This window comes from Giraffa tippelskirchi, chromosome X (assembly GCF_054371585.1).
Source record: "Giraffa tippelskirchi isolate mGirTip1 chromosome X, T2T-mGirTip1v1.2.pri, whole genome shotgun sequence".
Taxonomy (NCBI): domain Eukaryota; kingdom Metazoa; phylum Chordata; class Mammalia; order Artiodactyla; family Giraffidae; genus Giraffa; species Giraffa tippelskirchi.
The window spans coordinates 79,826,500-79,852,031 of NC_137289.1; the positions used below are offsets into that span (position 1 = coordinate 79,826,500).

Consider the following 25,532-nt stretch of genomic DNA (forward strand, 5'->3'; position numbering starts at 1 on the left):
AAAACGTTCCATCCTGGAGTGATGCCAGCAAAGATGGCAGAACAGGACATCCCTAGTCCTTGACCTCTACAGAAACACTAATTGTTAGTTATCCACAGAGGAGAATGCCTTTATGAGAATTCCAAATTCCAGGGGAGAGGTTACAGCACCCTAGTAGAACACAAAAATGGGAAAAATGCATTCAAAAAGGATAAGGAGAAAAGTTTTACTTTTTTAGGAGTTTTACCTTTTTTTCACATTGCTCTTCCCCAAAATCAGCATAGCACATTTCAAAGGATGTATAATGTTTGTAATTTTTCCAGTGAAGGAAAGAGAAACTGAAGTGGACTTTGAACTTTGCTAACTTTGGGGGAAATGCCCCAGAGGCCCATTTCTGTTCATGCAGAACACTGGAGGAATGAGTACAAATAGACTACTTGGAGACACATAGAAAAAAAGTAAAAGGATCAGGGGAATCTCAGCACAGCAGGAAACATGCACAGATCTGAAAAGTCATTCTGCAGTCTCTGACAGCTATATGGCAAGATGACAGCCCCTAACAGCAACCTGATCTAACCACAGAACAGTGCCACCCAGACCTGCCCAAAAGAGGAGGTTTCCAGTAGCTTAGCCCAACACTGGCATACCACCTGCAGCCTTATCCAACAGAGGTCCCTGTAGGCTGACCCATGAAACTGCAGTCAATCCAGTCTGCTGCACCCAAATTTGGAACTAAGCCAACCACCCCTGCTTGACCATGGAGCCCTACCTGTGGCATCAGCAAAGCCCAGACCCTGCCAGTTGACCTCATGCAAATCTAGAACTCAACGAACCCCTCTTGGGTACAGACCCCAGCCAGTAGGCTCTGCCTATCCACAATGCCTACCCATTCATGGAGCTCTGCCAGTGGCCACACCTGATCAGGCAACCCATCTAGCTAACTCACCTAACCTTGAAGTCCTGCCTTCAGCCCCTGACTGCTGGTAGAATCCTGCCAACATCTCTGACATACCATGAAGCACTGTTAGGAGTCAACATCTGAGCATAGATTCTAGCAACAGGCCCACCCAATCCACAGAAACTGACAGCAATTCTCAGCTACTAGCAGGCTCTGGAAGAAGACACTGCCTGTTTATGGATATAGTCAGTTGACATTCCTAGAATCCAAGTCTCTGCTGATTAATGACTGTCTTGTTCTCCTGAAGTTAGACTGTAAGACTAGAAGAGGTGATCATATCTTCAAATGCACAAAAGGCAACTCAAGAATCACAAAGAATCAGGGAAACATGATATTGCCAAAGGACACTAATAAGGCTCCAACAAATAATCCTACAGAAATGGAGGTAAATGAACCACCTGACAAATAATTCAAAATAATCATCTTTAAAGAGTTCAGTGAACTAAAAGAACACAGGAAAACAACACATGAACAGTTCAAAATGAAAATTTCTGTAAAGAAAAGAAACCATGGCGGGGGGGGGCGGGGAGGGGTGGATACAGAAATCCAAGAGCTGAATAATTACTGAAGAGAAATTTTCAATAAAAAGCTTCTTATATCAAGTTCATTCAAGAAAAAAAAATCGTGAACTTGAAGCCAATTCATTTCAGATTACATAATCAGGGGAACAAGAGGAAAAAGAATGAAGAAAGCCTATGAGACTTTCAGAAACCATCAAGTAAATCAATATATGCACAATAGGAATACCAGAAAAAGGATAAGGATAGGATAAGGAAAAAACAATGGCTGAAATATATAAATATTGAGATATAAATTGACATTCATATTCAGATGAACCCCAAAATATGTTAAACCTGAAGAGGTCTATATAAGATACATTATTATTAAATTGTCAAAAGTCAAAGACAAAGAGAGAATTTTTAAAGTAGCGTGAGAAAGGTGACTCATCACAAATTTAGGAAAGCCACTAATGGAATATATACATTTTTCTCTGCAAAAATCTTGCAGGCCAGGAGAAAGTGGAATTATCAAAGTATTGAAAGGAAAATAACCACAAAATAAGCACACTGTAAATGACAAAACTATTCTTCAAAAATAAGAGAGAAAAGTATCTTTCTAAAATAAACAAAAATTGGATTTTTGTCACCATCAGACCTGCTCTACAAGAAGTGCTCAAGGGAGTTCTTCAAATGGAAATGAATAGTTCTTCAAATTGAAATGAGTACTTCAAAATGAAATGAACATCTGTGGTCAAATATTGACTCCTAGTAGTGTTCCATGATATGTCAGAGTTGATGGCAGGATTCTGCTGTCAGTCAGGGAATGAAGGTAGGACTTCAGCATTGTGTAAGTTAGCTGGATGAGTTGCCTGATCAGATGTGGGCATTGGCAGAAATTTTTATATTTCAGCAAAATTAAAGGATATAAAGGTATAAATATACCATTGCAACAAAAAGAATAAAATACCTAGGAATAAACCTACCTAAGGAGACAAAAGAGTTGCGTACAGAAAACTATAAGATACTGATCAAAGAAATCAAAGACAACATAAACAGATGGAGGGATATTCCATGCTCCTGGGTTGGAAGGATCCATATTGTAAAAATGACTATACTACCAAACACAATCTACAGATTCAATGTAATCCCTATCAAATTACCAATGGCATTTTTCACAGAACTAGAACAAAAAAAAATCACAATTTGTATGGAAACACAAAAGACCCCAAATATTGGAGAAAGAAGAATGGAGCTGGAGAAATCAACTTAGTTGATTTAAGACTATACTACAAAGCAACAGTCATCAAGACAGTATGGTACTGGCACAAAAACATAAGTATAGACCAATGGAAAGAGATAGAAAACCCAGAGATAAACCCATACACCTATGGGAACTTTATCTTTGACAAAAGAGGCAAGAATATATGTGTGGGTTTGTCTCTGGGTTTTCCATCTTGTTCCACTGGTCTATAGCTCTGTTTTTGTGCCAGTATCTTGATGACTATAGCTCTGTAGTGTTGTCTGAAATCAGGTAAGTTATGGCAAACCACTTCAGTATTCTTGCCTGGAGAATTCCATGGATAGAGGAGCCTGGTGGACTACAGTTCATGGGATCACAAAGAGTCAGACACAAATGAGCAACTAACACTTCTTTACTTTCAACAAATGGTGCTGGGAGAACTGGACAACTATGTGTAAAAGAATGAAATTAGAACACTTTCTAATACCATGCTGCTGCTGCTGCTAAGTTGCTTCCATCGTGTCTGACTCTGTGCAACCCCATAGACGGCAGCCCACCAGGCTCAGCCATCCCTGGGATTATCCAGGCAAGAACACTGGAGTGGGTTGCCATTTCCTTCTCCAATGCATGAAAGTGAAAAGTGAAAGTGAGTCGCTCAGTCGTGTCTGACTCTTCGCAACCCCATGGACTGCAGCCTACCAGGCTCCTCTGTCCTTGGGATTTTCCAGGCAAGAGTATTGGAGTGGGTTGCCATTGCCTTCTCCGTTCTAACACCATGCACAAGGATAAACTCAAAATGGATTAAAGACCTAAACGTAAGACTAGAAACTATAAAACTCTTAGAAAAAAATATAGGCATAACACTGTATGGCATAAATCATAGCAACATCTTTTATGACCCACCTCCTAGAGAAATGGAAATAAAACAAAAATAAACAAGTCAGACCTAATTAAATTTAAAAACTTTTGCACAACAAAGGAAAGTATAAACAAGATGAAATGACAACCCGCAGAATGGGAGAAAATAATAATAGCAAATGAAACAACTCATGAAAAATTAATTTATAAAATATACAAGCAGCTCATACAACTGAATACCAGAAAAACAAGCAACCCAATCAAAAAGTGGGCAAAAGACCTAAACAGATTTCTCCAAAGAAGACATATAGATGTCTAACGAGCAAATGAAGAGATGCTCAATATCACTCATTATTAGAGAAATGCAAATCAAAATTACATTGAGGTATCACTTCACACTGGTCTGAATGGCCATCCTCAAAAAATCCACAAACAACAAGTGCTGAAGTCAGTGAGGAGAAAAGGGAACCCTCTTGCACTGCTGATGGGAATGTATGTTGATACAGCCACTATGGAAGCAGTATGGAGTTTCCTTAAAAAACTAGGAGTAAAGCCACCATATGATCCAGCATTCCCACTCCTAAGCATATACCCTGAGGCAACCAAAACTGAAAAAGACACATGTACCTCAATGTTCCTTGCAGCACTATTTTCAATACCTAGGACATGGAAGCAACCTAGAAATCCATCGACAGATGAATGAATAAAGAAGTTGAGGTACATACATATAATGGAATATTACTCAGCCATAAAAAGGAATGCATTTGAGTCAATTCTAATGAGGTGGATAAACCTAAAGACTATTATATATTTAGTATATTTATTATATATTTATATAATACATATATATATATTTAGTATATATACATTTATATATATTTAGTATATTTTATTTAGTATATTTATATATATTTAGTATATATAATATATATTTATTAGTCAGAAAGAGAAAACAAATATCATATATTAATGTATATATATATACAGAATCTAGAAAGATGGTACTGATGAACCTGTTTGCAGAGCAGCAATGGAGATGCAGACATAGAGAACAGATTTATGGACAAGGGTGGGGGAGAAGAGGGAGAGGGTGAGATGAATGGAAAGACTAGCATGGAAGCATATACACTAACATATGTAAAATGCATAGCCAATGGAAATTTTCTGTATGACTCAGGGAACTAAAACTGGAGTTCTGTAATAATCTAGAGGGATGGGCAAAGTGGGAGGTGGGAGAGAGATTCAAGAGGGAGGGGATATATGTATACCTATTGTTAATTCATACTGATGCATGACAGCTATCAAACCAATATTGTAAAGCAACATCAATCAATTAAAAAATAAATAAATATAATTATAAAAAATTATAAATATCACTGGCAAACGTAAATGCATAGACAAACACAGAATACTATAATACTGTGATGACTATAGGTAAATCACGTTTATTACTAGTATAAAATTATAATACAGGAATATTAAGAATAACTATAGCCACAAATAATGTTGATGGATACAGAATATAAAAATAATTAGGGAGGCGGGGCTAAGATGGTGGAGGAATAGGACGGGGAGACCACTCTCTCCCCCACAAATTTATTGAAAGAACATCTGAAGGCTGAGCAAACTTCACAAAACAACTTCTGAACGGTGGCAGAGGACATCAGGCATCCAGAAAAACAGCCCGTTATCTTCGAAAGGGGGCATGACAAAATATAAAAGATAAAAAGAAAGACAAAAGAGTTAGGGATGGAGACCCACCCGGGGGAGGGAGTCGTAAAAGAGGAGAAGTTTCCGAACACCAGGAAACCCTCTCACTGGTGGGTTTGGGGGAAGATTTCGAATCTCGGAGGGCAACATACCTGGGAGAAAAAAATAAATAAAACCCATAGATTACGTGCCTAAAGGCAACTCCCAGCAAAGAACCCCAGATGCTCGCATCCGCCACCAGCAAGTGGGGGCTGAACAGAGAGGAGCGGGCGGCACTGCTTAGGGTAAGGTCTGGGCCCGAATGCCCTGAGGGCAATCTGAGGGAGCTAACGTGAGATAGCAACCTAAACTATGGGACAGCCAGAGAGAGAGAACTATCCCGCGAAAAGCCCAAATCTAAGGCACTGCCGGCCCGCTCACTGAACAAAGGACTGAGTGATACCAGAGGAGAGCTAGCCGGCTGTGGACCGCCTCATCCCCCGCCGGACACAGCAGGCAGCCGGGGCCAGCCAGAGCCAGAAAGGAGCAAACTCGGCCCCAGAGAGGGCACCCCCCCTACTAAACTGCAAACAGGCTTCCAGTTTCTAAGCAAAGACTGCCTGAGATCCCAGAGGGTAGACAGCCGCCAGGAGGGTCGCAGCCAGAGACCAGCTCCCCAGAACTAACACAAACCACACCGGAGCCGGGCACACCCATAAACCGAGGTGATAAGCCACACCGTCCTAACAGGGGAGAGTGCGCTCGCCAAACTCCTGGCTGCCCGAGCTGCTCCAACAGGGGATCGGCACAAACCACGGGCCCAACCGAGTCTGCACCTTTGTGGAGTACCCGGGAACCTGAACCTGAGTGGCTTAGCATCTCAGGGCACACTCCCCGGCAGAGTAACCTGAAGCCTGAGCAGGGCAGACTGAGAAAGCACACACGCCGTGAGCGGGGGCAAACCCAATGCGGCCAAGACACTGCGAGCTCTCCACATACACGCCAGTGATATTGGTTTGCAGTGTTCCTCCCTTCCCACAGCACGAACAAGGGAACCTAAAGAGACCACCTACGCCCCTTTGTGGCAGGGTGGAAATTAGACACTGAAGAGACCTGCAAACAGAAGCCAAATAAACAGAGGGAAGCGCTTTGGAAGTGACAGGCCAACAGATTAAAATCCCCGTAGTTAACACCGACTGCATTGAAAGGGGCCTATAGATCTTGAAAAGTATAAGCAGGAACAAGGATGTATCTGAAACTGAACAGACCCCACACTGCTCACAACAGCTCCAGAGAAAGTCCTGGATATATATTTACTATTATCATTTTTTTAATTAAAAAATGTTTTTTCTTTTTCTTTAAGTCCTCTATTACACCTTTAATTTTCATTTTTATGACCCACTATTACCTTGCAAAAAAATAAAACCCTAGTTTTAAAGCAAACTGCATACATATATCTTATACTTTTTGTGATTTTGTTTTCTTTTTCTCTTTCTTTCATATTGTATTTTTTTAAGAGGCTAACCTCTACTCTAGATTTTTAATCTTTGTTTTACACATTTGATACCAATTTTGTACATTTAAGAACCCAATCTTTAGTACCCATTTTTACTCAGGAGTGTGATTACTGGCTTGATTACTCTCTCCCTCTATTAACGCTCTTTCTTCTCCCCCAGGGAACCTTATTTCCCACCCTCCTCCTTCTCTTCTCAACCCAATTCTGTGAATCTCTGAGGGTGTTCTGACGGCTTCACAGCTGAATTCTACCAAAAATTTAGAGAAGAGCTAACACCTATCCTACTCAAACTCTTCCAGAAAATTGCAGAAGAAGGTGAACTTCCAAACTCATTCTATGAGGCCACCATCACCCTAATTCCAAAACCAGACAATGATGCCACAAAAAAAGAAAACTACAGACCAATATCACTGATGAACATAGATGCAAAAATCCTTAATAAAATTCTAGCAAACAGAATCCAACATCATATTAAAAAGATCATACATCATGACCAAGTGGACTTTATCCCAGGAATGCAAGGTTTCTTTAACATCTGCAAATCAGTCAATGTAATACACCACACGAACAAATTGAAAGATAAAAACCGTATAATTATCTCAATAGTTGCAGAAAAAGCCTTTGACAAAATTCAACATCCATTTATGATAAAAACCCTCCAGAAAGCAGGAATAGAAGGAACATACCTCAACATAATAAAAGCTATATATGACAAACCCGCAGCAAACATTATCCTCAATGGTGAAAAATTGAAAGCATTTCCCCTAAAGTCAGGAACAAGGCAAGGATGCCCACTTTCACCACTACTATTCAACATAGTTTTGGAAGTTTTGGCCACAGCAATCAGAGCTGAAAAAGGAATATAAGGAATCCAGATAGGAAAAGAAGAAGTAAAACTCTCACTGTTTGCAGATGACATGATCCTCTACATAGAAAACCCTAAAGATTCTACCAGAAAATTACTAGAGTTAATCAATGAATATAGTAAATTTGCAGGATATAAAATTAACACACAGAAATCCTTTGCATTCCTATACACCAATAATTAGAAAACAGAAAGAGAAATTAAGGAAATAATACCATTCACCATTGCAACAAAAAGAATAAAATACTTAGGAATATATCTACCGAAAGAAATAAAAGACTTATATATAGAAAACTATAAAACACTGAGGAAAGAAATCAAAGAGGACACAAACAGATGGAGAAATATACCATGTTCATGGTTTGGAAGAATTAATATAGTGAAAATGAGTATACTACCCAAAGCCATCTATAGATTCAATGCAATCCCTATCAAGCTACCAAAATTATTTTTCACAGAGCTAGAACAAATCATTTCACAATTTGTATGGAAATATAAGAAACCTCAAATAGCCAAAGGAATCTTCAGAAGGAAGAATGGAACAGGAGGAATCAACCTGCCTGACTTCAGGCTCTACTACAGTCATCAAGACAGTAAGGTACTGGCACAAAGATAGAAACATAGATCAATGGAACGAAATAGAAAGCCCAGAGATAAACCCACGCACATATGGACACCTTATCTTTGACAAAGGAGGCAAGAATATACAATGGAGAAAAGACAACCTCTTTAACAAGTGGTGCTGGGAAAACTGGTCAACCACTTGTAAAAGAATGAAACTAGAACACTATCTAACACCGTACACAAAAATAAACTCAAAATGGATTAACAATCTAAACGTAAGACCAGAAACTATAAAACTCCTAGAGGAAAACATAGGCAAAACACTCTCCGACATAAACTCAAAATGGATTAACGATCTAAACGTAAGACCAGAAACTATAAAACTCCTAGAGGAAAACATAGGCAAAACACTCTCCGACATAAATCACAGCAGGATCTTCCATGACCCTCCTCCAAGAATATTGGAAATAGAAGCAAAAATAAACAAATGGGACCTAATTAAACTTAAAAGATTTTGCACAACAAATGAAACTATAAGTAAGGTGAAAAGACAGCCTTAAGAATGGGAGAAAATAATTGAAAACGAAGCAACAAACAATTAATCTCAAAAATATACAAGCAACACCTGCAGCTGAATTCCAGAAAAATATACGACCCAATCAAAAAATGGGCCAAAGAACTAAACAGACATTTCTCCAAAGAAGACATACAGATGGCTAACAAACACATGAAAAGATGCTCAACATCTCTCATTATCAGAGAAATGCAAATCAAAACCACAATGAGGTACCATTTCACACCAGTCAGAACGGCTGCTATCCAAAAGTCTACAAGCAATAAATGCTGGAGAGGGTGTGGAGAAAAGGGAACCCCCTTACACTGTTGGTGGGAATGCAAACTAGTACATCCACTATGAAGAACAGTGTGGAGATTCCTTAAAAAACTGGGAATAGGACTGCCATATTACCCAGCAATCCTACTGCTGGGCATACACACCAAGGAAACCAGAATTGAAAGAGACGCGTGTACCCCAATGTTCATCGCAGCCCTATTTACAATAGCCAGGACGTGGAAACAACCTAGATGTCCATCAGCAGATGAATGGATAAGGAAGCAGTGGTACATATACAAAATGGAATATTACTCAGCTATTAAAAAAATACATTTGAATCAGTTCTATTCAGATGGATGAAACTGGAGCCCATTATACAGAGTGAAGTAAGCCAGAAAGAAAAACACCAATACAGTATACTAATGCATATATATGGAATTTGAAAGATGGTAATGATAACCCTATATGCGAGACAGAATAAGAGACACAGATGCATAGAACAGTCTTATGGACTCTGAGGGAGAAGGTGAGGGTGGGGCGTTCTGGGAGAATAGCATTTGAACATGTATATTATCATATGTGAAACAGAACACCATTCCAGGTTCGATGAATGAGACAAATGCTCAGGGCTGGGGCAATGGGATGACCCTGAGGTATGGGATGGGGAGAGAGGTGAGAAGGGGGTTCAGGATGGGGAACACATGTAAACCCATGGTTGATTCATGTCAATGTATGGCAAAAACCACTACAATATTGTATAGTAATTAGCCCCCAACTAAAATAAATAAATTTATTTAAAAAAATAGTTAAACTCTAATATCAATAATATGAGGTGAGGGGACAGGAGTTAAAGTATAGATCTTTTTAAGGAAATTGAAAGTTAGTTGTTATGAGTATAAAATAGTCTATTATAACTATAAGATATTTAGTGCAAGTTTCATGGTAACAACAAAGAAGAAACCTCTAACAGATGCATAAAAAACAAAGAGAAGAAATTCAAATCATATCACTACCAAAAAAACTGTCAAATACAAGTAAAAATACCCAAAGAGGAGAGGAATAAAAGAACTGCTAAGCAGCTGGAAAATATTTCACAAAATATCATTAGTAAATCCTTAAGTATCAATAATTATTTTAAATGTCCAAAGACATAGAGTGGCTGAATAAATTAAAAAAAAAAAGACCAAACTATATGTTGTCTAAAAGAGATCCATTTTGGATTTAAGGTTACACATAGGCTGAAAGTGGAAGGATGGAAATATATGCTCTATGTAACTAGTAACCGAAAGAGATATGGGGTAGCTTTACTTATGTCAACAAATAAACACTTTAAGCAAAAAACTGTCTCATACACAAAGAATGTCATTTTATTTATTGCATAAAGATTAAAGGGTCAATTCAGCAAGAGATAAATGGCCTTATATACAGAGCATTCCACACAATAGCAGCAGAGTACAAATTCAAGTGCCCAAGAAACATTCTCAAAGATAGATCACATGCTAGATGATAAAAAATGTCTTAAAAAATTTAAAAGCAGAATTCATTTTCAAGTGTTCTTTCTGACAACAATAGAATAAATCTAGAAGACTATATAACAAAAGCAAATTGGACTGTATCAAACAAAATGATAGAACCAACAAAGGGTTAATATCCAAAATATGCAAAGAACTCATACAACTCAGCATTATAAAGACAAACAACCCAATTAAAAATGGACAGAAGACCTGAAAAGACATTTCCGCCCCCCCCCCAAAAAAAGACATTTTCCCAAAGACAAAGAGATGGCCAACAGGTGCATGAAATAATGTTCAACATCACGAATCATCAGCGAAATGCCGATCAAAACCATAATTAAATAACACTTCACACCTGTCAGAATAGCTATTAGCAAAAAGGCAACAAATAACAAGTGTTTGTGATCACATGGAGAAAAGGAAATCCTTGTGTACTTTGGTGGGGATGTAAGTTGGTGCAGTCACTATGGAAAACTGTATGGAGATTTCGTAAAAAAAAAAAAAATTAAAATAGAACTACCATACAATCCAAAAATTCTGCTTCTGAGTATTTATATGAAAAAAATCAAAACCACTAATACCAAAAGATAGATATATGCACACCAATGTTCATTGCAGCATTATATACAATGTCTATATATGTATGCACGTATGTATGTATATAATATGTGTGTATATAATATGTGTATATATATATATATATATACATACACACACACACACGTATAATGGAATATTGCTCTGCCATTAAAAAGAAAAAAATTTGTCATTTGGGCAACATGGACAAACCTAGAGGGTTTTATGCTAAGAGAAATAAGACAGATGAAGGAGAACAAACACAATATGATTTCACTTATATGTAGAAACTAAAAACAAATGAACAAACATAACCAAGCCAAAACAGAGTCATAGATATAGAGAACAAACAGATGGTTTCCAGGAGAAGGGGATGGGGAAGGAGAGAAATGAGTGAGGGAGATTAGGTAACTAGACAGTTACTCTCTATCATCATATAAAGATATTATGTAATTATTGACTGCATTTCCCACACTGTATATTTCATACCTATTACTCGTTTATTTTGTAACTGAAAGTTTATACCTAGCTTCCTTGGTGGATCAGGCGGTAAAATGTCTGCCTACAATGCGGGAGACCCAGGTTCAATCCCTGGGTTGGGAAGATCTCCTGGAGAAAGAAATGGCAACCCACTCCAGATTCTTGCCTGGAAAATCCCATGATTGGAGGAAACTTGTAGGCTACAGTCCATGGGGTTGCAAAGAGTTGGACACGACTGAGTGACTTCACTTTCACTTTCATCAAACCATTATGTTGTATATCAGGAACTAATATAGTGTTGTAGGTTAATTATATTTCAAAAACAAACAAAAAAATTCATAGAAAAAGTGATCAGATCCGCCAGAGGTGGAGGTGGGAGGAAGGGAAATTGGATGCAGTCACAAAGTAGAAACTTCAGTTATAAGATAAATAAATACTAGGGATGTAATGGACAATATGATACATACATATTGCTGTACAGCATAAAAAAAAGTTGATAGTAAATCCTGAGTTCTCATTAGAACATTTTTGTCCTAATTTTTAATGTAGTATCTATGTGAGATAATGAATGTCTATTAAACCTATGGCACTAATCATTTCATGGTGTACATAAGTCAGATAATTATGCTGTATACTTTAAACTTACACAGTGTTATATGTCAACTATATCTCAATATAACTGGAAAAATCTATATGTAATTATTTAAAATGAGTCTGACTTAATGAATAATATAGACAAATGTGTTTACAACACATTGAACATTATAATTACTTCATACTCTAATGTAAGAAATAGTATTTAAAAATAAGAAACCCAGGGAACAAAGATATTACATTGTTACACCTCTTTGAAAAAAAACTTTGATCATGTGTAAGCTTACATTAAAAGCTTATATTCATCAGTATTAGATTTTTTAAATAATTTATTTTTAATTGGAGAATAATTGCCTTACAATCTTGTGTTGGTTTCTGCCATACAGCAACATGAATCAGCCATAGGCATACATATTTTATTATTCAAATTATTTTCCAGATTTTTCTTCAAAGTTATTTTCATATTTATTGAGATTTATTCTCCACCACACAGTGTACTATATAGCACACTACTTAACAGTATGCTTTTGACATACTGGCATTTCCATTACATTGCTTTTTCACAGGGTTGCAAAATGCACACAGGCAAAAATTATCTTAACAGCAATGACCTAAAAATATACAATTTAAATCAGGCTATTTTTAACCTAAAAGTCATCTTTTACATTTCAAAATGAGATTACACCTACTCATCTGCAGACAACATTTTTTTCTTTGAATAAGGAAAAAGATAGAATTCTCATGCACTTAGAAATTTTCAGATTTCTGAATTACTGAAGAAATATTACATAATCTTCAACCTATATGTATTAGGCCTATTACATCACAAATCTAAATTTGAAAATTGGGAATTTAGCAGCTCTCCAGTAACCAAAAATAATTTAATAGCTAAAATACCCAATTTTGTGATATGCTAAATAAAATAAGATTTACACTAAAGAAAAATATGTACTTAAGAAAATTCCATCATCTCTCAGGATTCTTGAACTTAATATAATGTACTGCACTGGCAATTAAATAGAAAATGTTATAGGACTTTCTTATGAGTAACAAGTTTGAGTGACTTAAACACTGATTTGTCATTTCATTTACCCTGCTAATATTTCTGTGACATATATGGGAGCAAAGCTTATTTGGAATTATAAAAAGAAGTGTATATAGATTTATTTCGTTTGTGTGATGAATAAAGTAGTATGTACTGAATAACAATCTTACCACTCTCCTGATCCTGTAAAGGTTAGTAGCCAATATGTCTTGCATATTATCCATAATGTCTTGATCCTGAGGTGCTGGGAATGGGACTGACTTGGCTGTTCCATGACGGCGGCTGGAAAAAGGTACCTGGATTCATTATAGGCATTCACCACATAAATATACCATTTTCATAAATGCACTCATCAAAGCTAAAATATCAATATATGCATTACAAAGATGGCCTGAAAGACTAATTGAGGCTGGGATGGAGAGGGAGGCTCACTGAAAAGAAGAAGTCTGAACTTTAAGGATAGCAAATTCAGACATTCAGGGACTTTCTACTTCTAAGTCAGTTTATCTCAATATCGGGCAAAAAATATTTCAAAGGACAGTTCTGTTTGTGAGTACTAAAATTTTTATAATCTGTACCAGTGTTCACTCTATACACAACCAAACAAGTATGTATAAATTGTTGACAATGTTTCCTCAAAATGACTTTAATAAAGATATAGATTGAATATCTGCTGAAACTTAAGTTAAAGTACTTATTCACTCATTATTCAAGGAAAACTGCAGATCGATTTAATTATGATAACTGAGGTAGTCATCAGAATTATGCTGTTTCATAGTAGCATTTCAAATGGCTTTTGAGGCTTTTCTTTTATTTCCATTTTAAGTAGTTCAGTAGCATTAAATATATTCACAGCTGTTACAACAATCACCATCATTTATCATTAGAACTTTTTCATCTTTCCCAGCTGACGGTCTGTACCCATTAAACAATAGCTCCTGATTCTCACCTTTCTCTAGCCCTAGAAACCACCATTCTACTTTCTGTCTATAAATTTGCCTATTTTAAGTACCCATGATGGTGTACAGGGACACGTGCTCATCTTCTCCTGTGAGAACTCCAGAATCGCTGCTGAACAATTATGGACAGGAGATTGTTGGACCTCACCAAAAAATAAGATATTCCATCTCCAAGAGCAAAGGAGAAGCCCCAACAAGACTGTAGAAGGGGTAAAATTGCATTTAGAATAGAATCCCATACTTGCCAGAAACACTTGGAGGGCACAAACAAAACCTTGTGCACACCAGGAACTAGAGACCCCACAGAGACTGAGCCAGACCTGCCTTTGAGTGTTTCGGTGTCTCTTGCAGAGGCACAGGTCAGCAGTGGCCTGTCACAGGGACAGGGTCTCTGGCTGCAGCAGGCCTGGGAGGCATGGCATGTGGCATAAGTTCTCTGGACGATGTTGCCATTAGCCTCACCATAGACCCATTGAGCAGATGGCCCACAAACTGGAAATACAAAATAAGTTCTCTCACTGTTATAAAAGTACTAGGACCCACAACAGATTTCCCAACCTGGGGATCTGACAAAGGGATGAGAAGCGCCAGGGAATTTGACTTGGAGGAGAGTGGGATTTGTTTACAGAACTTCTACAGGACTGGGGAAACAGACTCTTGGAGGACACAGACAAAACCTTGTTCACACCAGGGCCCAGGAGAAAAGAGACTCAGGCTCAGAGACTGGGCATGGCTTGCCTGTTAGTGTGCAGGAGTCTCCAGCGGTGGCATGAGTCAACAGAGGCCTGCCGTGGGGTCAGGGGCACTGAATAGAACAGTGCTGGCATAAGTTCTTTGAAGGACATCGCTATTACCCCTACCATAGTTTGGCCTCAGACCAAACAATAGGAGGGAACACAGTCCTGTCCATCTACAGAAAATTGGATTAAAGATTTACTGAGCATGGCCTCGCCCATCAGAACAAGACCCAGATTTCCCCACATCAGTCCATCCCATCAGGAAGCTTCTATAAGCCTCTTATCCTTATCCATCAGAGGGCAGATAGAATGAAAATCATAATCACAGAAAAATAACCAAACTGATCACATGGATCAGAGCCTTGTCTAACTCAATGAAATATGAGCCATGTCATATAGAGCCACCCAAGACGGACAGGTCATGGTGGAGAATTCTGACAAAATGTGGTCCACTGGAGAAGGGAATGGCAAACCACTTCAAAATCCTTGCCTTGGGAACCCCATGAACAGTATGAAAGGCCAAAAAGATATGACACTAAAGGATAAGCTCCCCAAGTGGGTAGATGGCCAGTTTACTACTGGAAAGCTATGGTTTGTCAAGTAGTCATGTATGGATGTGAGAGCTGAACTATAAAGAAAGCTGAACACTGAAAATGTGATTTTTTTGAACTGTGGTGTTAGAGGAGACTCTTGAGAGTCCCTTGGACTACAAGGAGATCAAACCAGTCAATCCTAAAGGAAATCAATCTTGAATATTCATTGGAAGGACTGATGCTGAAGCTGAAACTTCAATACTTGGCCACCTGATGTGAAGAACTTACTCATTGGAAAAGACCCTCATGCTGAGAAAGATTGAAGGTGGGGTAAACGGGAAAACAGAAGATGAGATAGTTGGATGATATCAACGACTCGATGGACATGAGTTTGAGCAAGATCTGGGAGTTGGTAATGGACAAGGAAGCCTGGTATGCTGCAGTCCATGGGGTTGCAAAGAGTCAGATACGACTGAGTGACTGAACTGAACTGAAGAGTGGAGAAATAATTCCAGAAAGAATGAAAAGATGGAACGGAAGCAAAAACCATGCCCAGATGTGGAGGTGACTGGTGATGGAAGTAAAGTTCTATGTTGTAAAGAACAATATTGCATAGGAACCTGGAATGTTAGGTCATGAATAAAGATAAATTGGAAGTGGTCAAACAGGAGATGGCAAGAGTGAACATTGATATTTTAAGAATCAGTGAACTAAAATGGACCAGAATGGGCGATTTAATTCAGATGACCATTATATCTACTACTGCGGGCAAGAATCTCTTAGAAGAAATGGAGTAGGCTTCATAGTCAACAAAAGATTCTGAGATGCTGTACTTGGGTGAAATCTCAAGAACAACAGAATGATCTCTGTTCATTTCCAGGCAAACCATTCAATATCACCATAATCCAAGACTATGCCCCAACCATTACTGCTAAAAAAGCTGAACAGTCCTATGATGACCTACAAGACCTTCTAGAACTAACACTAAAAAAGGTGTCCTTTTCATCATAGTGGACTGGAATGCAAAAGTAGGACGTCAAGAGATACCTGGAGTAACAGGAAATTTTGGCCTTGGAGTACAAAATGAAGCAGGGCAAAGGCAAACAGGGTTTTGCCAAGAGAACACACTGGTCATAGCAAATACTCTCTTCCAAGAACACAAGAGAAGACCTGGACATCATCAGATGGTTAATACTGAAATTTTATTGATTATATTCTAACTTCAGATATGCAGATGACACCAGCCTTATGGGAGAAATGAAGAGATATTAAGTACAGATGGCAAGAATACACAGAAGAACTACACAGAAAAGTTCTTAATGACACAGATAACCACGATGGTGCAATCAGTCACCTAGAGCCAGACATCCTAGAGTACGAAGTCAAGTGGGCCTAGGGAAGCATCACTATGAACAAAGCTAGTGGAGGTGATGGAATTCCAGTTGAGCTACTTCAAATCCTAAAAGATGATGCTTTTAAACTGCTGCACTCAATATGCCAGCAAATTTGGAAAACTCAGCAGTGGCCACAGGACTGGAAAAGGTCAGTTTTCATTTCAATCCCAAAGAAAGTCAATGCCAAAGAATGTTCAAGCTACAGCACAATTGTGCTCATCTCACACACTAGCAAAATAATACTTAAAATTCTCCATGCTAATCATCAACATGAACCAAAAACTTCCAGATGTTCACGTTGGATTTAGAAAAGGCAGAGGAACCAGAAATCAAATTATCAACATCCAATGGATCATAGAAAAAGCAAGAGAATTCCAGAAAAACATCTATTTCTGCTTTATTGACTAGGCCAAATCCTTTCATTGTATGGATCAAAACAAACTGTGGGAAATTCTTAAAGAGATGGGAATAGCAGACCACCTTACTGGCCTCCTGAGAAATCTATATGGAGGTCAAGGATCAATGGTTAGAACCGGACATGGGACAACCATCTGGTTCCAAATTGAAAAAGGAGTACATCAAGGCTGTCTATTCTCACCTTGCTTATTTAACTTACATGAAGACTATATCATGCGAAATGCCAGGATTGGATGAAGCACAAGCTGGAATCAAGGTTGCTGGGAGGAATATAAATAGCCTCAGATATGCAGATGACACCATTCTTAAGCCAGACAGTGAAGAAGAACATAAGAGACTCTTGATGAAAGTGAAAGAGGAGAGTGAAAATGCTGGCATAAAACTCAACATTCAAAAAACTAAGATCATGGCATCTGCCCCGTCACTTCCTGGCAAATAGATGGGGAAACAATGGAAACAGTGAGAGACTTTAATTTCTTGGGCTCCATAATTACTTCAGATTCTTACTGCAGTCATGAAATTAAAAGATTGCTCCATGGAAGAAAATCTATGACAAACTTAGACAGAGTATTCAAAAGCAGAGAAATTACTTTGCTGACAGAGGTTTGTCTAGTCAACGTTGTTGTTTTTTCCAGTAGTCATGCATGGATGTGCGAGTTGGACCATATAGAAAGCTGAGCACTGAAGAATTGATGCTTTTGAACTGTGATGTTGGAGAAGACTACTGAGAGTTCCTTGGACTGCAAGGAGATCCAACAAGTCAATCCTAAAGGAAATCAGTCCTGAATATTCATTGGAAGGATGAATGTTGAAGCTGAAACTCCAATACTTTGGCCACCTGATGGGAAGAACTGACTCATTGGAAAAGACCTTGGTGCTGGGAAAGATTGATGGCAGGAGGAGAAGGGGTCGACAGGGGATGGTTGGATGGCATCACTGACTCAATACACATGAGTTTGAGTACACTTTGGGAGTTGGTGATGGACAGTCCATGGGGTGCTGCAGTCCATGGGGTCACAGAGTCGGACACGACTGAGTGACTGAACTCAGCTGAACTGAGGCGAAAATGGAGAAACTCTCCATGTCAGCAAAATAAGACTGGGAGCTGACTGTGGCTCAGATCATGAACTCTTTATTGCCAAAATCAGGCTTACATTGAAGGAAGTAGGGAAAACCACTAGATCATTCAGGTAGGACCTAAATCAAATCCTTTACGATTATACAGTGGAAGTGACAAATAGATTCAAGGGATTAGATCTGGTAGACAGAGTGCCTGAAGAACTATGGACAGAGGTTAATAACATTGTACAGGAGACAGTGATCAAAACCTTCCCCAAGAAAAAAAAATGCAAAAAGGAAAGATGATTGTCTGAGGAGGCCTTACAAATAGCTGAGGAAAGAAGAGAAGCTAAGGCAAAAGAGAAAAGGAAAGATATACCCATCTGAATGCAGAGTTCCGAAGAATAGCAAGGAGAGATAAGAAAGCCTTCCTTAAGTGATCAATGCAAAGCAATAGAGGAAAACAATAGAATGGGGAAAACAGAGTTCTTAAGAAAATTAGAGATACCAAGGGAACATTTCATGCAAAGATGGGCACAATAAACGACAAAAACCATATGAATCTAACAGAAGCAGAAGATATTAAGAAGAGATGGCAAGAATACACAGAGGAACTATACAATAAAGATCTTAATGACACAGATAACCATGATGGTGTGATCACTCACCTAGAGTCAGACATCATGGAGTGCAAAGTCAAATGGCCCTTAGGACTCATCACTATGAACAAAGCTAGTGAAGGTGATGGAATTATAGTTGAGCTAGTTCAAATCCTAAAAGATGTATGTATGTGCATATATATATATATATATATATATATATATATATATATATATAACACAATTTGTTTATTCATTCATCAATGGCCACTTAGGTCACTTCCACATTCTGCCTATTGTAAGTAATGATGCTATGAATAAAGGCGTACAAATATCTGTTCAAGTCTCTGCTTTCACTTCTTTTGAGTAAATACTCAGAATAGGAATTGCTAGATTATATGGTAATTCTATGTTTAAATTTCTTGAAGAATCACTGTATCATCTTCCACGGAGGCTGCACCGGTTTACATCCCCAACAGGGTGCCAATCCCAACACACTCTTGCCAACACATGTTATTTTCTGTCCAATACTTGATATCTTCTGGGGTTTTTTTGTTTGTTTGTTTTTTAAAATAAATTTATTTTAGTTGGGGGCTAATTACTTTACAATATTGTAGTGGTTTTTGCCATACATTGACATGAATCATCCATGGGTTTACATGTGTTTCCCCATCCTGAACCCCCCTCCCACCTCCCTCCCCATCCCATCCCTCTGGGTCATCCCATTGCCCCAGCCCTGAGCATTTGTCTCATGCATCGAACCTGGAATTTTGTTTGTTTTTTAATTGTCATCCTAATGGGTATGAAGTGGCTTGAGATTTCAAAGTATGCTACCATCTAACAATCATTAAATTGACGTCTCCTATATAAACAAACTTACAATATTTTTATAACAATTATGCAATTGGAGCTTTAGTCTCCATTCAAATTCTGAAATATATTATCTTTAGTAAAGGCTTATGAATTACTAAATAGTTTACACACTTCTTATCCTAATATTAGTGCCAGATTTATAGTACTATTTCAAAGGGAAATGTCAGTATTTCTGGGTCATTTCAGACAATGATGTGAGCCTATTTGTGTGATTTACATAAAATAGAATTCACAGTTACAGTCCTGAATTAATCAGAATTGCTATGTATACTATTCAAATACATCCAACTTATGTTTAGCTTTTAATTGTGTTTTGGTTATTTGTACCTAGCTTAAAAGAAACATATTAATGTTCTTAAATAGATCCAAAGCCTGATGTATTCAAGAGTCTATGGCATAAAAATTGTTACCCATCTACCTTTTCCTCCCCATAGCCAGCCACCTCTACTTAATACAGAAGATTCAGCTGAGACAGTAGCAGTAATACTTTATAGAAGAAAATACTTCAGTAGGTGATCTGGTGCAGTTCACTTTAAAAAGGCAAGTCATAAACTCAACAACAACAACAAAAATTGTTATATTCCAATCCCAAAGAAAGGCAATGCCAAAGAATGCTCAAACTACCGCACAATTGCACTCATCTCACACGCTAGTAAAGTAATGCTCAAAATTCTCCAAGCCAGGCTTCAGCAATACGTGAACCGTGAACTTCCAGATGTTCAAGCTGGTTTTAGAAAAGGCAGAGGAACCAGAAATCAAATTGCCAATATCCGCTGTATCATCGAAAAAGCAAGAGAGTTCCAGAAAAACATCTATTTCTGCTTTATTGACTATGCCAAAGCCTTTGACTGTGTGGATCACAATAAACTGTGGAAAATTCTGAAAGAGATGGGGATACCAGACCATCTGACCTGTCTCTTGAGAAACCTGTATGCAGGTCAGGAAGCAACAGTTAGAACTGGACATGGAACAACAGACTGGTTCCAAATAGGAAAAGGAGTACGTCAAGGCTGTATATTGTCACCCTGCTTATTTAACTTCTATGCAGAGTACATCATGAGAAACGCTGGGCTGGAAGAAGCACAAGCTGGAATCAAGATTGTCGGGAGAAATATCAATAACCTCAGATATGCGGATGACACCACCCTTATGGCGGAGAGTGAAGAAGAACTAAAGAGCCTCTTGATGAAGGTGAAGGAGGAGAGTGAAAAAGTTGGCTTAAAGCTCAACGTTCAGAAAACTAAGATCATGGCATCTGGTCCCATCACTCCATGAGAAATAGATGGGGAAACAGTGGAAACAGTGTCAGACTTTACTTTTTTGGGCTCCAGAATCACTGCTGATGGTGACTGCAGCCAAGAAATTAAAAGACGCTTATTCCTTGGAAGGAAGGTTATGACCAACCTAGATAGCATGTTTAAAAGCAGAGACATTACTTTGCCAACAAAAGTCCGTCTAGTCAAGGCTATGGTTTTTCCAGTGGTCATGTATGGATGTGAGAGTTGGACGGTGAAGAAAGCTGAGCACTGCAGAATTGATGCTTTTGAACTGTGGTGTTGGAGAAGACTCTTGAGAGTCCCTTGGACTGCAAGGAGATCCAATCAACCCATCCTAAAAGAGATCAATCCTGGGTGTTCATTGGAAGGTCTGATGTTGAAGCTGAGGCTCCAATACTTTGGCCACCTCATGCGAGGGGTTGACTCATTGTAAAAGACCCTAATGCTGGGTAGTATTGGGGGCAGGAGGAGAAGGGGACAACAGAGGATGAGATGGTTGGATGGCATCACCGACTCGATGAACATGGGTTTGGGTAGACTCCGGGAGTTGGTGATGGACAGAGAGGCCTGGCGTGCTGCAATTCATGGGGTCGCAGAGAGTCGGACACGACTGAGCGACTGAACTGAACTGAATTAATATCTGAAAACAAAAAATATTTTGTACTATATTTTGATATCCTATTCCAGTGTTTATTTGCTAACTTATTGTTGAGGAAAACATCACTTAACTTTGGTCAACTGTTTGGAACCCAGAAGACTCCCATTCTTACACTGTGGAGTTTGGGATCTTTTTCTTTCCTTAAGTTCTGTTTTGCTTTTGATTTTGACGATTTCCTTTCCTCAATGCATTTAAGGTTTTTTTTTTTTTTCCTAAAATTAATGTATGCATAACCAAAAATATACAAAAATATAAAGAAAAACACAAAAATCAAGCAGTCTCATTACTTAGAGAAAACTACAATTAGCTCTTGGTGTGCACATTTTTAGAATTTTATGCATACATACAGATACAGGTATATAAATTATATTTTCTATAAAAGTGATCATGCTACACTTCTATTTTTCAGTATTCTAATTCTAATCAACATTATGTCTTGGATATAGTTCCATGTCAGTACATACCATGTATGTCTAAGGGCTATAATAGTGTTCTGCTGCTGCTACTGCAAAGTCACTTCAGTCGTGTCTGACTCTGTGTGACCCCATAGACGGCAGCCCGCCAGGCTCCACCATCCTTAGCATTCTCCAGGCAGAACACTGGAGTGGGTTGCCATTTCCTTCTCCAGTGCATGAAAGTGAAAAGTGAAAGTGAAGTCGCTCAGTCGTGTCTGACTCTTAGCGACCCCATGGACTGCAGCCTACCAGGCTTCTCCGTCCATGGGATTTTCCAGGCAAGAGTACTGAAAATAATAGTGTTCTAGCCAATTACTATTAAACAATGGCTAAACATTGATGCCTCAACTTCTGAATGTAAAATAGAGAAATGAGCTATCCACTGGTGAGATACATTCCTGTCACATCTGAACTTGCTGATTAAGAATGATGGGCCTTAGAGTAAGGTAGTTAATCCTTTTGTCCTAGACTAAATATGCAACTACAGTTGCCTCACACCTGTTAAAACAAATTATTCTTGAAGGATCTTAAAAATATATAAAAATTTAATAAAAGAACCTCCCTCCTCCTCAAAATTTCATGATGCAGGAAAACATCAATTCCTACTCAAACACCAAATACAGTTAATAATTATTCATAGTAACATAATTTTCTTTCCTTATTTCTTTCCCTTTGTTTTATTTTCCCTTTTCAAGATCTATCTATTTTCTCCTAACAATTGCCTAAAGACCTACAGCAAAGAAATATCCAAATTATAGTTTTCTCTATTTATTCTCTTCAGCAAAATAAAAAAGAAAAACTAAAATACCTTTTAACACTCAGTTCAGTCCTTAATCAACAAAAGCTAATGGTAATTTATTTTATCTAACATGAGTTTTTAAATGAAATAAAAATGCAAACATGTATTTCTTAAAGATAGACAACATTTCTAAACTCTTAGAAGCTTAAGTTTCCTAGACAATTTATTCCATTAAGCTTTGTTCACCACTGTATGCTAAACAATGCAGCCTGTGCTATTCAAACATTCTCAATTTTATCTGAGTTCTTCTTCATATTTTCCCAGGAAGTGATGCAAGGAAAGATGATTGTGCTTTAAAGAGATAGAACTTTAAATAAGTCTGTAATTTTTGTGTGATATTTCACTAAACCAATGAAAACACACACACAAATGCATAAACACATGCATGCATAAACACATGCACACACTTACAGCAAAGATGCACTAGATGGTGTGTGTATTAACTGGCCTGCTTCTGCTAGCTCAATGGCATGTTTTCTTTCAAGCTTTTCATAAAGAAGCACAATGCTTGATCTGGACTGATCATATTCTCTGAGCAAAATCTTCTGCAGATACTTGCTGTTCAAATACTCCAATCTGTTCAAGAAGTAAATAAAATAAAAATTCCAGGAAATTAGTGCTATTTTTTTCAGGAATTTTTATACTATAGTTAGAAGGTCCCAGAACTGGTTCACCCACTGCCTATTTCAAATGTAACTTGTTTCAATGGAAAAATTATTCTATGGTGTAAAGAGAAAAAAAAAACTTATAAGAAATTCTAATTTCAAATGTCTTTATTAGGAAATTGCAGCTTTAGGTTTATCCCACTAACATCAATCAAGTCAAGGGAAATATAGACTTATGAAGAAAAAATATTTACCCCAAAGACATAAGTATTGGCCACATAGGGTCTATATTTCAGAGAAAGCCACTGAAATATAGTTTATTTCAATGAATGGGAAAGGAATGGAACACCAGAGTTAAGTATTTGCTTAAGGAACTGGAATTTAAACTCACACAGTAAACTCAAAAAATGAAAATAAACCATGTTAAACTACTGTTTCACAACACCTGAGTGAAAATATCAGCTAAATATAGATTTATAGGCAATAAGATCATATTAAAAAAAAAAAAACATTCACCACAATCTTGAATACTTTCCTGAGGTCTACTTCTTTTTTAAATGTTTACATACTTTATCACTTTCTGATGCTCCAGGAGTTTAAAGCCACCTTGACTCTAGGCTCAGGCCATCAACATGAAATTTGCTCAGGAAGACAGTAGATGGCAATATCAGAAAAACAAAACTTTAGAATGTTAAATAGCAATTTTTGCCAATGAAAAAATTGGACCCAGAAATTTATGGGGCATGGTAGAGATTCTACTTTAGAGGAGAAGGATATTTGTATACAACAGGTTACAAAGGGAGCAGGAAAGGAGAAGACCCAAATCTGTGTAAGTATAAAGTCTTCGAAGTGTGTGTGTAGCTCTTCTGCCAACAAAAGTCACTGCATAAAACCACACGGAACCTACTTAAACAGAAAGCCAGGTAATTAGCTCAAACTGTTTATTGTAAAAAAAAAAAAAAAGTGCTAGGCTGTTTTAATTATTAGAAAGGGCAAGATGGTAAGTGTAGGGGCTTCCCTGGTGGTTCATATGGTAAAGAATCTACCTCCAGTGTGGGAGATCCAGATTTGATCCCTAGGTCAGGAAGAGCCCCTGGAAAAGGGAATGGCAACTCACTCCAGTATTCTTGCCTGGAGAATCCCCATGGACAGAGGAGCCTAGTGGGCTACAGTCCATGGGGTGGCAAGGAGTCGGACACGACTGAGGGACTAACACACACAAACAAGTCCCAACCATGGTTTATCATGGTTTACATCCTTTCTCTATGATCAAAAACATGCATCCAAATCAAACGTGGAAAAATGATTTTTGTTAGATCCTTTGCATTTATAAGAAAGGTAAATGAATCTTTCTTTATCAGAGTTTAAAATTAACCTTCTTTGAGGATGAACACTAGTAAAATTTCTCTTGGTTCTCTGACCTTAACTTCACCATAGAAGCCATCTCTCCTGTAATGTGGCATAAAAGGATATCAACAAAGTATCGATCCTACTGCTTGTGCCAAGTGTTTACTGCTAAAAGCGTATTTGGTTTTTTACACAGCTCCTGCAAGGAATCTGGACTGAAGCAGTAAATTTTAATATGTGGTGCTACCAGGGTACTTATGAAAAAGTCTTAATTTAGAATAGGTTAAACATTGGATTTAAAATCTCAGACTAGATTTAATATCAGCATTAAAAATGTCCCTTTTATAATTCACTCATTCACTTCTTCATTTAAAATTATTTATCAGGTGCCTATTATGTAGGGTTTCCCAGGTGGCGCTAGAGGTAAAGAACCTGCCTGCCAATGCAGGAGACATAAGAGACATGGGTTCGACCTGTGGGTCAAGAAGATACCCTGGAGGAGGGCACAGCAGCCCACTCTAGTATTCTTTCCTGAAGAATCCCATGGACAGAGGAGGCTGGCGGGCTATAGTCCGTAGGATCGCAAAGAGTTGGACAGGACTGAAGTGAC

General features: G+C 38.0%; 1 protein-coding gene and 1 pseudogene across 1 annotated transcript in view; one reads left to right on the top strand and one right to left on the bottom strand.

Moving 5' to 3' along the window:
• LOC145535668 (ubiquitin carboxyl-terminal hydrolase 44-like) overlaps window positions 1–23,275 on the top strand; it is a 104,942-nt pseudogene extending 81,667 nt beyond the window's left edge.
• Window positions 23,276–23,377: 102 nt separating this feature from the next.
• LOC145535669 (sodium/hydrogen exchanger 2-like) overlaps window positions 23,378–25,532 on the bottom strand; it is a 55,402-nt gene continuing 53,247 nt past the window's right edge. Inside the window, exon 8 of the mRNA XM_081564055.1 lies at window positions 23,378–23,546. Coding sequence (XP_081420181.1) covers window positions 23,378–23,546 — 169 coding nt within the window. The remainder of the gene's footprint in view (window positions 23,547–25,532) is intronic.